The following is a 14599-nucleotide window of genomic DNA, read 5'->3' as shown; positions in this document are numbered from 1 at the left end:
CAGAATTCAATTTGTTTTAACAACTATTATGCTGTAAACAACAGATATTTTATATCTGATCAAATACTTTTGTTTCTCCAAAAGAAAGTATTATTGAAAATCGTAACTTGTTGCATAAATATGTTAATTTATGTGAATAAGTAGCAATTCACAAAGCAGTACACATGTAGGATAACGAGATACCACAATGCACGAAGAAAAGCAAAACGTTTTGTATATCTTTGTTAGATCAAGCAATTAATTTTCTTCACAGAACATGTTATTGAGAATCACATTTGTTGCCAAAATATGCTAATCTATATTAATGAGCAGATAATTACCATATATCAATTATAGTTTAATATCTTGCAATGGAAGAAATGGAATAAATGACACAAGTTAAGCTTTCTCAAAACAAGATCAGAAAACTGAAAATAAATAATTCTTGGATTTTGCTCAAACACATAAACCTGCCAATCATTATCACCTGTATTAATGAGGTCTTTATCATTTCTGGTACCACATTTCTTTTTAATGGGAACGGGTCATACATAATTACACGCTAACCATGATCACGTAGAAGCAGATACAAAAATACTTTGTTGATGATGTTTAAGAGAAAGGTTACCTTAAATTCTTGGTCCAATGTTCGCTATTGAAACATATGACATAATTTTCATACAACTCCATTAGTCACATATACATGCCTGTAATTTTGATAAAATTTGCATAAATTAAAACCCGGTTATTAAATTCCAGTCACCGTTTTCATTCAATCCTATCTAAAGGTAATGCTCTATTCAATAGTGAATGGTTGGTAAAGTCATTGTCCTTTTTATATATTATCCCATGAGTTTTGTTTGAAAACAATTAACTTTTTTATGTCTTTTTATAGAATTTTCATTTTCAATAGATCTGCAGTCATAGAAATGGCCTACATGCCAAAATTGGTTTTTATTATATCGCTACGTTGAGATGTGGTGATTTTTGTGTTTCCTGCATAAAATTTGCATATACAAACATTTTTTTTTACATGAGGCCCCATTGATCACCCTTTTACACCTTATCTACTATATTAATACTCTATCTAAAAATGAGGCATAGCTCATCCGGCCCGAAGGGCAAGATGAGCTTATGCCGTGGCGTGACGTCCATCGTCCGTCGTCTGTCGTCCACAATTTCAATATGCTACTTCTTCGCCATTTCAAGTCCGATTTCAATTATGTTTGCTTTATATGATAGCACTAGGTGGGGGATTCAAAACTACTACACAGAATTTTGAAATTCATTAAATATGCTAATTCATGCGCATTTTCAAAATTCACAAATAAATGCTTCTTCTTCTTTATTTGTTGACCGATTTTGATTTTTTTGCTTCCATCTGGTATAGCTTCATGAGGTACACCAAACTTCTACACAGAATTTCGAAATTTTGACCAGAACAATTTTTATGGTAATTTATGCGAAATGATTTTATTCATATTTTAAAAAATTCACATAAAATGTTTTTTTCTTCTTTAATTGTGTACCGATTTTGATTTTTTTTTCTTCCATCTGGTGGAACTTCATGAAGTTCACCATACGTTTACACAGAATTTTGAAATTTTCAGTAGAAAATTAATCATGCTAATTTATGCGAAATTTATTCAGAAATCACAGAAATTGCCTCTTCTTTATTTGTTGACAGATTTTGACTTTTTTTTCTTCCATCTGGTAAAGCTTTATGAGGTTCACCAAACTTGTACACAAAATTTCGAAATTTTGACTGGATAATTATTTATGTTAATTTATGCAAAATTTATTCATAAATCACAAAAAAAACTATTTTTCATTTGTTGATCAATTTCAATTTTGTTTGCTTAATATGATAGCTCGAGTTTGTGATACAAAATTTCAACACAGAATTTTGAAATTCAATAAATATGCTAATTTATTCATATATTTTCAAATTTCCCCCAAAATTATTTATTTATTTGTTAATGGATTTAGATTTTTTTTTGGTTCCATCTGAGAGCTACATGAGGTTCACCAAGGTTCTACACAGAGTTAAGAGGTTTTGACTAGAAAGTTATTTATGCTTAATTTATAAGACATTTATTTATATATCACAAAAAATGCTTCTATATCATTTCTTCATCCATTTCAATACTATATCCTCAATTTATGTCACCAATATGATTCACTACAGTGTCAACTGGGCTGAAATTAAAATTGTGTTAAATTTCGTTGCGAGAAGTCGGATGAGCTCCACATCATTGATGTGCTAGTTGTTAAAAGTACCGATTTTGTATGTTTCTTACATCTACACTTTTGATATAATTTGCATGATAACAATTTATGCTGATTTTCACTGACTTTTATTAAAAATTAATGCTCTATTCAAAAATGATAAGTATGGAAAAATATTTATCCCTTTTACAATCAGTGGAGTACCGTGGGTCACGGCATGGCATTGGGGGGGCACCAGCAAAATTTTTGAATCCCTAAGTGAGCGCGCGAAGCGCGCTCAGTTGGCAATTATACTGACCTAATAGAGATATTCTAAGGACAATGTCATTAAAGTTTACGGATATGTATCTCACTAATCAAATAACGCGAGCGCAAAGCGCGAGCTAAAAATTCATATATTTCAGACCTGAAGTGGGGCATTATAAGGTTTCTTTGTAGGAATTAACTAGGACCATACGCATTTCATTAGCCAAATGATGTGAGCGCGAAGCGCGAGCTGAAATTTTTTTGTATTCAGATCAGAAGAAAGGGACATTTTAAGGACTGATTTTAGGATTTCATGAAAAGCAGACATATCTCACCAATCCACTAATGCGAACGTAATCACGGACAGGAAATATTTCATATATATGAAGACCTTAACATAGGGCAATCACTTTTTGAGTCATGGAAAAGAAGCATATGTCACTACACACAACAATGATAACTCAAGTGCTAGGAAATATATTTGGTTTATATTGACTTGAAAACGGGAGGATTTAGTACAAGAGTTAAACAGACAATGCGAGCACCAGGAACAATGAAGACGTAGGCCCTGAGCAAATTATGTTTCATAAAGTTATGATAAATATGTTTCTTATGTAATGTAACATAACATAATTATAATATGATATAACATTATAATGAACAATATTTTCTTCTTTCCCACTAGGTTCTTTTGCTTTCTCTCTCTTTTCTCCTTTTCCCCGCTTTTTTTTTTTTTTTTTTGGTTAGCCGATGGGGGGGGGGGCACGTGCCCCCCGTAGTTACGCCACTGTTTACAATGATATACCATGTGATTTGGTGGAATGTTTGTTTTTGCATATTAACACATTATTGTGCATGAATTAGCATATCTAATAGAATCAAACATTTTATGGTATCCTATTCACCTTTGAAGATTCATCTAAGAATGACCCACATACAGTAAATTCGACTCTTACTTTTTTCTCTACGGTAAGTTAAAATGTTTTATTTTAATTTATTCGCAGAAACTTTGCATAAATGAATATTTCAAAAAAGGATGCAAGTCACTCAATTCTAGGAATCATTTCTAACATTGTTGCTCTTGATACATAATTATGACCCACATGCAAAAAAATTGTGCTTTTGTAAATTCTGTACCCAAAACTTTGTCAAGGCACCTGTCTACTATTTCGCATAATATGTCTGAGTTGTTGGTTAAGTCGATTGACGATTAGCTTCATGAAACGGATTTAATTTTAAATAAATAAATAAGAATGAAGTGCATGAATGTAAGAATAGATATATAAATATTTGAGCGGGTAATGGTACAATGTATTTGATGAGACAGAGTTTGGCATCTTTGTCGAATTTATAGGTCGTGACAATACCTCACAAATGTCCATTTCAGACGGATAGAATATATCTGGTATGAAGAGGTCATCGAATAAGTCAAAGCCGCTTGCTTCTTCTTCTCCATCATCATCTTCCTCCACTGGTGTTCCTTTATCCGATTCAACGAGAGGACACAGTTCTTTCTCGAGAATCGTAGTGAGATCTATTCCTCGGAACCTGGTAGGACTTTGACAGATGACAGGGTCGACATCCGACGCGAGCAGCCACAGCCGAAATTCTGCCGATGACTGGCAGCTACAGCAAAATGCGTTATTACTGAAGTCAAAATGTGTTATCATGGATGATTGCGGAAGGTTGTTAAAACTAAGCATGATGATACCATTGTTAGACAGAATGAGTGACTCTAAATGATTCAGAGCATCAAACGCTCCTTCGGAAATTTTGGATATTTGGTTGTTCGCTAAAAATATTTGATTCAAATGATGTGTGTAGGAAAACATGTCTGAAGTGATCTGACGTAATCTGTTGTAGCTTACGTCTAACTTCTTTAGCAAGCCCAGAGACGAGAATGCACTTCCAGATATTTCTCGTAGTTCATTGTGACAAATGATCAGATTAATTAACCTCCAGCAGGCAATCGTTGGTAAAGTTATCAAACGATTGTATCCGAAGTCGAGGGTCCGTAATTCGGGAATCAGGATTGTAACGTTAGCGCCCTGGGCAAATATTGGTAAATTGTTGATGGTCAGTGTATTGATCTTTTTATCCTTGATTATTCTGTTGAACCCTTTTTGGGTCAATTGAGAATCAGAAAAATCGAAGGAGATTCCGACTTCTCCATTTCTTATAATAGAATGTCCAATTTCGTTCAGTGGGTTCAAGCTTAGATCCAATGTCCGTAAACTCTTACATGATATAAAATAATCAGCAGATATGTACAATATCATGTTATCCTTCAAACTCAGAAAGTTCAATTTCTCACACCAATTGATCGACTCATTCAAATTTGGACCTACATGATTTCCAGCCAAATCATAATAAGTCAAATTAAAGAACATTGAGGGGGCTTTGCGGATTTGGTTATCGGCTGCTATTAACGTGATCAAACCATACATTTTTGATGTACCTTCAAATGGCGAGAGGTCAGAAATATAATTACCTGTGATGTCGATAGAATTAAAAGCGTTGGGATTTTCCTCAAATGATGAATTTCCCAGGAACGAAAGTGTTCTTAACTTGCAATAACGTAGTTTCAGAATTGGCGGTAGATTTGTTTCAATTTTAATTGCAGATTCTATTGGGTTTTCACTCAAGTCTAATTCACTCAGGTTTGAAAAGCTTTCTAGATTAACCTTTTCGATGCTATTGAAGAGATTACCTGACAGGTTTAGAAATCTCAGCGTGGGAATAGGTAGTAGTTTGACATTTTGCAGTCTGTTATCTCCCAAGAAAAGTTCCTGAAGTTTATGCGCCCTAGAAAATGAATCTACATCCAATTGTGCGATACTGTTGTTGCCAAGATACAAGAATTCAATCGATGCGGTCAAATCAAATGGAATCAGAAATGATTCAAGCTCGTTTCCATAGAGATCAAGATATCTGAGTTGCGGACAGTCTGAAAATGTTTCAGGGTGTATTGTTTTTATTCGGTTATTTTTAAGAAACACGCTCTTTAGAACAGGTAGAGATCTGAATCCCTGGAGGCTGACTATCGCATTATACTGGAGTGAAATTTGTCTCAGATTAAGAATATTAGTAAAATCATTTACGGAGATATGTCTCAAATCATTACTCTCTAAATTGCAAAGATGCAGTTCGGGGAGGTAATTTATGAACGATACATTACTGAGATGATTCCCATCTAGTATTATATTTTTTGTGAGAGGCTGATGTGTCTCATTGACATCATTTCCGCGATGAACTATACTGGAAACAGCTATGTTTGTCAAATGGTTATTAGATAATGTTAGATGTTGCAGTACTGGCATTCGGGTCGTTGAGATAACAAACTCTCCCATGAGCCCACATGAATTTAGGATCAAACTTACTAATCTAGGCATATGAAGAAAACTTAATTTGTTTGAAACGCTTGATTCTTCAACGTGTAGGTAACGGACACCCTCCAACTGATCTAAACCCAGTATTGAGCTTTTACTGCTTATTCGAATAGATAGCGATTTACTGAAGAATGGTATGCTAAGGACTGACAATCGCTTCATACGATTCAGATTAAGAGTGGCCAGCGTACTCGGTAGTTTTGCACGTAGAGAGTGAATTCTGTTTCCACTAAGATCAAGCGATTGCAGGCGAGACATATTTCGGAGATCCGGGATATATGTCAGAAAATTATCTGAAATACTAAGTATTTCTAGGATTGCTGCATTTTCCATCTCGTGTGCATCAAATACAGTTAATCGGTTGCCAGATACTGATAGGTCGGAAATGCTGTATGGGATATGTCTTAGTGCATGTAGGTTATTATGGTCCAGTTTAAGCCGAGACTTGGGGAGCATAAATGGATCTGGTTCTTTGGGGACGAAATTTTCGATGGAATTGAAAGAAAGTAAAAGTGTGTCCACCCATGATATCTTGTGCAATTCTCTCACGTCGATTAGTCTGTTTACCGACAGAGATAATTCTCGTAAGTTATATGTACCATCGAAACAACCCTCTCCGAGAGTTTCAATAAGGTTATGGGACAGAGTAAGGTAGACAAGAAATCGTGAGCTGTGGAACGCACCGCTAGGTACTTCGCGAATGAGGTTGTTGCTTAGGTGAAGGCGATATATTCCACTGGGGTAGGTGATTTCTGATAGCGATTGAATCGCTTGCAAGGAACAATCCACGAAAAATATTGGATAATCTTTACCACATGAACATGTTTTTGGACATCCTTCAAAGGTTTCCACCGTCTTGTTCGCAGAGGCAGACAGAATATGTCGGTTTGGTCCCGTCAGTATTAGTGTAAAAAAGAAGAAAAACCCTAACCCGTCAGCAGTGAATAAAAAGCAGACACGGTCTTCCTGAATTTTCACTCTCCTTGGAATTCTCGTCGATTTTGCCATGGTTAATTATAAGATGTTTAAAGTAGGTTGATAGCAAATGAGATGAACTGCAACAATTTTTATTCACATGATCACAGTTGAATTGATCTGCGAAACACTTTCAAAAGTGATAGCATTATGTTCAAGGTTGTTAACTACAGTGCAGTTGTATGCGACGGAGCACAAGACTATCCTCAAGAAAAAAAGATCGTCTCATTAACAGCGACTTACAAACATTACTTTAGAGTGTTGTCATATCAAAATTATGCAACTGGTGACATAATATCCACCACACACACACGATTTTTGACTTGAATAAACTTCTAGTTTAAGTTTCTGAAAGAAGAAAGCTATTGACTCCAGCCTCCTTCTGTTCATGCCTCAGAAAATACCCCTTCCATTTTAACCGTGACAGACGGATATGCATTCTTATGAAAATACATAAGTCTTTTCAGCATATCCCATTATCCACCCTGGTGTGTTATCAAAAGTTTGAGATGAAACGGCAAAATGAACACTGGAATAGATAATACCAACGATAAATCATTTGTCAGCAGCAGAATGATATTTAGTTCATTTTGTATTTAAATATTTCATCTGTTTTCATGTTCTCCTGAAGATGCCAAATTTAATGTGTGTGGTTGATGGTGCTGACGCATACTACTTGAAAAATTCATTTCATCTTTATATCTAAAGATTTTAGTTTTTATGAAAATGGATACAGAGAGGTTTTTCAATCCTTTTCCTACCTCTCTCCCTCTCTCTCTATCTCGTTCTCTCTCCCTCTCTCACTCTTCCTTTCACTTTCTCCTTCTTCATTAATAAATTAAACTAGCTTCCATTATTTTTCACCAAAGCTTACGAGATATACATGCATATTCGATAAATAATGGGTAATGACGTAGAACTGATGATGACGACTTTTCTACCCTGATACTGATACAATTATCTATTTTGATTTCTTGTCTTGATCAGTAAGGACAGTGAAATTTATACACAGATGTACCAAAGAAAATTGATATATAGAGACTGCCCATACAGAAAGAGAAATTCAATAATATCAGCCTTTGATTGTCCATGAAACTTGAAAGAAAAACATCGTATTTCAATATACCAACCAATGAAATCAATAGGATGAGGAATTAACCGTTCTCAGTAATTTGCGACAATAAAGACAATTCCTGATAATGTTCTTCAATCAACGGAAATCCAATTCACTACATGGTTGGTTTTCCGAATTACTGAGCCATTGTTTTCTTAACGATTTGCTTCATATCTTATTCACGTCTTTCGATACTTTGTTCTGTTATGTTCCGTCCATTTTGGACATGATTTCGTTCTATATCCTAGATTGAATGTTTGACGAAAAATAATTATTTTATTTCATTAGCCTCAATTTTTTTAAATTTGAAATAATCTCTGTAAAGATTATATTCAGGGATGATATAAAGTAGAAAATCACGAAACTTTGAAAAATCGGTAGTCAACATTATCCTTCAATCCAATTCCCTTGAATCCTTCAAATCTCTCCTCAAAACACATTTCTTCATGTCCTAATTTGATATGTATTTTCAAGTATTTTTTGAAGTTGTTTGTGATCCTGATAGATTCATATTATTACCTTATTACTTAACATGATTATTGTTACGATATGAAATGTATATGCTCTCTTATTTGTATTATGATTTTGTGTTATTACTATATAAAGCATTTATGAACTCTTGTTAATAGCGCTGTATGAATTCAATGTGTTATGATTATTATTGTTATTATTATTATCATTAGTAATAGTAGTAGTAGTAGCAGTAGTAGCAATAGTAGTAGTAGTAGTAATATTAGTAGTCGTAGTAGTAGTGGTAGTAGTAGTAGTAGTCGTAGTAGTAGTAGTAGTAGTAGTAGTGGTAGAAGTAGTAGTAATAGTAGTAGTAGTAGTAGTAGTAGTAGTAGTAGTAGTAGTAGTAGTAGTAGTAGTAGTAGTAGTAGTAGTAGTAGTAGTAGTAGTAGTAGTATCATAAGTATGGATGTTATTCAGTAGAACTATTATGGAATGTGTGCCCTGTCTACGAACCATGAGGCCATATCCCATGATAGGCAGGGGACTATTAATTAACACGGTCGTCCTGTTCCAAGACACCTTTCAATCATTATCCAGAGCTACTTATCAATCAAAGGGTTGATAACGATTGCTGATATAAAAGGGGGAAAAATAAAAAAGTGAAAATAATTGAATATGAAGTCCCTGTTGCTACTACTTATTGACGACAAATTATCATGGAAGCCTCATATCGATAGTATATGTAAAACAATTTCTAGAAACATTGGAATTATTAATAAACTTAAAAATTTTCTCCCTTCCCGCACTTTGTTAACATTATATTACACACTTATTCTACCATATATTAATTATGGAATTATTGCGTGGGGATGTGCAATACAAACACAAATAAATAGAATATTACTTCTCCAGATAAAAGCTCTAAGAATAATTTTTCAAACACACTTTAGATCGCATACTGATGTCTTATTTTTTGAAAATAACATTCTTAAAGTAAATGACATATATCTTTTCGAACTTAGTCAATTTATGTTTAAATTAAGCAGGGACGATCTCCCCGCCATTTTCTCTAATATGTTCCGTAAAAATGCTTCCGTACACAGCTACCCAACAAGGCAACGTCAATGTTATCATCTTCCTTTAACAAGAACTTTATTGGCAAAAAACTCATTTGTCTTCTCCGGGCCTGCCTACTGGAACTCTCTGCCTCAAGATTACAAAGAATCCCCTAATTTAAATATTTTTAAACGCAAACTGAAAAAAATGTTAATTCTGCAATATTTGTCGCAAACAGGTCAAGCTGAATAACTAAAATAACTAATTTAATTATACTCGACTTTTATGTATGTGTTTATATTATACACATATAGTCATGTATATCATTTGTTTTACATTCATTTTTCTTCTTAAAACTGCAATTAGCCAAGTACCTGCTCCTGCTGCCTGCTATCTTTCTTTCTACTTAATGTACTGCACTGCTCTGTCCCTTCTGTTCTCTCCCCTCACCTCCCTCTCTCTTATAATATTGTATAACGTAAATATTTCTTTACATGACCCATCAGTTACGTTTTTTCAAGTGCACAAAAATTGTATTTATTTTTAAACCAATTTATCATTACGACCCAATATTTATTTGTTGTAGTTTTGTAATGAAACTAAGTTAGGGGCTTGCCTCTTGTACAAGCTTTGCTTTTTTTCGGCAAGTCCCTACGTTTTACTTTTAAATACACATGTCATTTCAGATAAATTTATTTACTCAATTGTGTTCCTTAAATTTATGATTATTTATATATACATATTATATTTTGTAGTATCTTCGACCTTGTTTTGTTATGTTTACCATATTATTGTTATGTTCATTATATTACTGTGAAACGGAAATAAATAAATCAAATCAAATCAAATCAATACAAGGCTTACAAGAATATTTCATTTTTTTTTAATAGCTAATACAAGAATATTTTATTTCTATTTTGGTTTTTTATTTTATTTTAAACAACTTACAGAGCGGGGAAAGACCTTGCTAGATGAATAATGTTTGAAGTAACTAACTGACTAATGTGATGACAAATGCAATCAGGTATGGGAAAGTCTTTTAACTGCATTCCATGAGAATTGTTTGTTCGTGGACCATTCGGACCAAGACTTGAAATATTAATGAGTGATGTTCGTCCGCGTGATAAATTACGGGTTTTAGCCGAGCTGAGTGTGACGGCAACGGATTATGTTGCACTATGTAGCTTGGTTTTGCTTATCCCTACCCTCTATACACATGGAATGCTGTTTGATAAGGATTGGTGTGTGTGTGTGTGTGCGTGTACGGTGGGTTTGTATGTGTTTTAGGTTTGTGTGATTTTGGATCTAAAGGCATTATACAGTGCGTATCAAAAAAAAGTTTACACTTTGAAAAAGTTCTGGGAATAAAAAAATACACAACACGTGGGTAATTTTTTTCACGTATAATCTTGGGTTTGGGTCTCATCTATCCAATAAAAGTAAAAGTTTTGTCAGAATGTTACACTTGAGTGAGCACTGTCCACTTCTGTAAAGCTCGGAGAAATGCTCGTTTTCTCGTCGAAAGGATAAAATCAAACTGACACTACGAAAAATCTATCATACATTTCCCTTTCACTTTTAGTCAATTGGAATAAAACGGATACATTCAAGCATTTTATGACAATTTTGCCATCCAAATTGAAATTTCAACACTCAATAAGCACAACCTATACCCTAATTGTGCCAGCTGGATCTGAGGACATAACTGAATCTGAACAAAAGTTTATATCAGACATCTCCAGCATTTTTTCACTAAGTTGTTAGCATTGAAAGTTGGTTTACATTTCATTTTTCATTTAATTCTTGTTTCTCCACACTCTTCCCAAGCTTAGCAATGATTAACAAAATGAAAATCAAGCTTAAGCCATTCCATGTAAATCACAGCTCAGTGTAAAGCAAATATCGTCACGACGGCCTCGGTGTGTGGGGGAGTGGGGTGGGTCAAAATGCACCCTTCGACTTGTTTTGGGCAAGGAAACAAGTCGAACAATGAAGAAAATATCTGCAAATCACATTTACTAGCTAAATTCCATGTGTTCTTCATGATTAAGGTCTACTTTTATTCGCATAACTATTTCAAATTTCTGCGCAAATCATTTTTCACTAACTTTTCAAAAGTAAGTGGTGCTCACTCAAGCGGAAATATTTTTCGACAGTTATATCGCCATTTGCTTTAATGGACCTGTACCATTGTTAAAATGTGGAAAAATCTTCAGGATATTACAAATGTATAATTTACAGGATCTTTTTAAAGTGTAAACTTTTTTTTGATACGCACTGTAGTCCGGTATAGGCCCCATAGAAAATTGACCAAACCTTGTTTTTATATATACATTTTTATGATTTCTTGTCAATTCGAGGGTGCTGACTACGAATCTGGATGATGCCACTCGTGTAACCTTGAGCATTTTCCGCAAATTGGCAAAATCCAATATGGCCGCCAAAATATGCAAATTACTCATGAAACTTATAAAATTTTCCACACATTGGCTATGAATTGCATGAAATTGTATGGCAGGAGTGAAATACAATCTTAAAAAAAATAATTTTTGACGAAATATTTATTTTCCTGATATTCAAAATGGCCGCCATAGGCCATTGTATACACTATCATGTACAATACGAATGGGAAAACTAATTTTCACAAAAAATTAGCACTAAACTGCAAAAATCGCGATGTATGAACGAAGTAATATATGCAAATCATCATTACTAATGAGATATATTATTTATTATATCAAATATGGGAACATTGCTGTATTTGGTATCTAAAATATCTACCACTGGCCCAAAGAGTATTTTGTACAATGGTAATGACCGGGGCCAAAAAACGACAAGATTGAGCATTAAAATGCATATTAATAAGATAAACGAGTGGAATACTGACTAAAAACATCATTCTTAATATGCCATTTATGTGATAAATGCTGTATTTTGAAATTTTGACAATTTTAAAATGGCCGCCATAGCCCCTATATTCATCATGTACAATGCGGAAGGAGAAATTAATTTCCACACGAGTAAGAAACATGAAATGCATGTAATTGTCTTTGGGTAAAACATTGCCTGACAACATGTTTTATAGCAAGACATATCATTTCTTTAGTCATACATGAGATAAATACTGTATTATGAAATTCAAAATGGCCCCTATAGGCCCTAACAGTATTATTTACAATGTGAATTGGGACATATAATTTTGAAAGAATTTGGATTTGCTAGACTATGCCATCCATATAATCCTGTTGTATGAGTAAAACGTTATTTGAAGGCTTTTTTTTTAATCATAGCATTTCTTCTTCCATATAGGTAATAAATACTTTTTTGACATTCAAAATAACCTCTACAAGCCCTAACGAAATTACGTAACATGCAAACAGGGAAACTAATTTTCACAAGAGTGAGAATCATAAACTGTGATGTACGAGTAAAGATATTGTCTTAAACATTATTTCTAACTATATTGGTCGTGGACATGGTGGAGGTAATGATGTACTTTGAAATCCAAAATGGCTGCCACAGGTCCTAAAAGTATTGTGTACATTGTAACATGGGACATATAATTTTGACAGAATTTGGCTTTGCTCGACTCTAAGTAATGCGTGTAATTGTGAATTGTGATGTAAGGGTGAATTATTGTCTAAAAATTGGTTTCTAACGAGATATATCATAATGTTGTGTAATTAAGGTGATAGATGCTGCATTTTTAAATTGAAAATGGCCACCATAGGCACTTATCGTATAATATACAATTTTGGTGAAGACAAATAATATTCACAAAATGGGCATATGGCAGCCATTTTGAATGTTGAAATACAGCATTCATCACCTGAATTACATAAGATATGTTTTGTTATAAATCATGTTTTCAGACAACATTACAGGGGCGGATCCAGCCTTCGCCAATAGGGGGGGCCCGGAATTTTTTTTTTAGCCATATTTTCCCCGATCAGCCACTCGAATATGATATTTGCCAGGATTTTTGGTTTCTTTAAAGGGGTATAATCCTATTAGTCACTTCTTAGCTTTATTCTTATGAATAAACATAAATATATAATACCATAATATAATGGGGGGGATCTTATGTACTTTTTTCTAAAAGTCTTGAACATTCTGGGCAATCCTGAAAAAAGATGTGTATGCAAGTGAATAATTATTACGAACGTGAAGCGCGAGCAGAAATGAACTGATGGAAAGTGTACTGTTAAGGACTTGCTTGCAGTTAGCCATGAAGACGTTACATATTTTTAAAAAATCAAATAATGCGAGCGCGAAGCGCGAGCTGAAATTTTTTGACATTTTTACCTAAGGAATGGAAATTCTAAGCACTTTTTGTAACTTAACAGAATAGGTATAACTAAACGATTGGTGCGAACGCGAAGCGTGAGCAAAAAAAATTCGTGATTTAGACCTACTGAACGAGACACTCTATTCAAGTTTTGTAAATCATGAAAATGAGGAAGTGGGGATCTTCCTCACATTAATAATGCGAGCGCACAGCGCGAGCGGAAAATGTTTATATAGTTTTGAGCTGATCGAAAACGTATTTGTTACGGACTGCTTGAACTTAGCCATGAAGACGTTACATATTTCAACATTCAAATATTGCGAGCGCGAAGCGCGAGCTGAAAATTTTTGACATTTCTACCTGAATAATGGAAATTTTAAGCACTTTTTGTAATCGTGGAAAGGATAAGACAAAAACTGAACATTATTGATGCGAGCGCGAAGCGCGAGTGGAAAAATTCTGGACACTCTATTCATGTTTTGTAAATCATGAAAAGGTTAAGCTATTGGAAATTTTCATACATTAATAATGCGAGCACAAAGCGCGAGCAGACAATTTTTTTATATTGTTATCTGAAACTGGATAATTATTCAAATGGAGAACAAGCTGCGTATCTGAATAAACGTGTGTTTGAGATATCGACCTAGAATTTGGGTATTCTAAATACCTTTTTTTTTACCATGAAAATCAATAAAGCGAGCGCAAAGCGCGAGCTAAAAATATATGATATTCAGATCTGAAAAGGGGTCACTTTAAGCTCTGTATTGCAAGCACATTGTGAAAAAAGGACATTATGTCATCATAAGAAAATGATGACTATCTTCCTATTTATCTTCCTAAGCATGAGAGCGCAAAATCTATTAATATTAT

At 34.0% G+C, this 14599-nt stretch overlaps 1 protein-coding gene across 1 annotated transcript in view; it reads right to left on the bottom strand.

The window, feature by feature from the left end:
* Window positions 1–6851, bottom strand: part of LOC121411943 (toll-like receptor 6) — a 28264-nt gene extending 21413 nt beyond the window's left edge. The window contains exon 1 of the mRNA XM_041604855.1: window positions 3827–6851. Within this exon, the coding sequence (XP_041460789.1) occupies window positions 3827–6851 (3025 nt within the window). The remainder of the gene's footprint in view (window positions 1–3826) is intronic.
* Between the last annotated feature and the right edge of the window lie 7748 nt (window positions 6852–14599).

Source organism: Lytechinus variegatus, chromosome 3, assembly GCF_018143015.1.
Source record: "Lytechinus variegatus isolate NC3 chromosome 3, Lvar_3.0, whole genome shotgun sequence".
Taxonomy (NCBI): Eukaryota; Metazoa; Echinodermata; class Echinoidea; order Temnopleuroida; family Toxopneustidae; genus Lytechinus; species Lytechinus variegatus.
The sequence above is the reverse complement of the archived record's forward strand: the minus strand, read 5'-3'. Positions and strand labels throughout refer to the sequence as shown.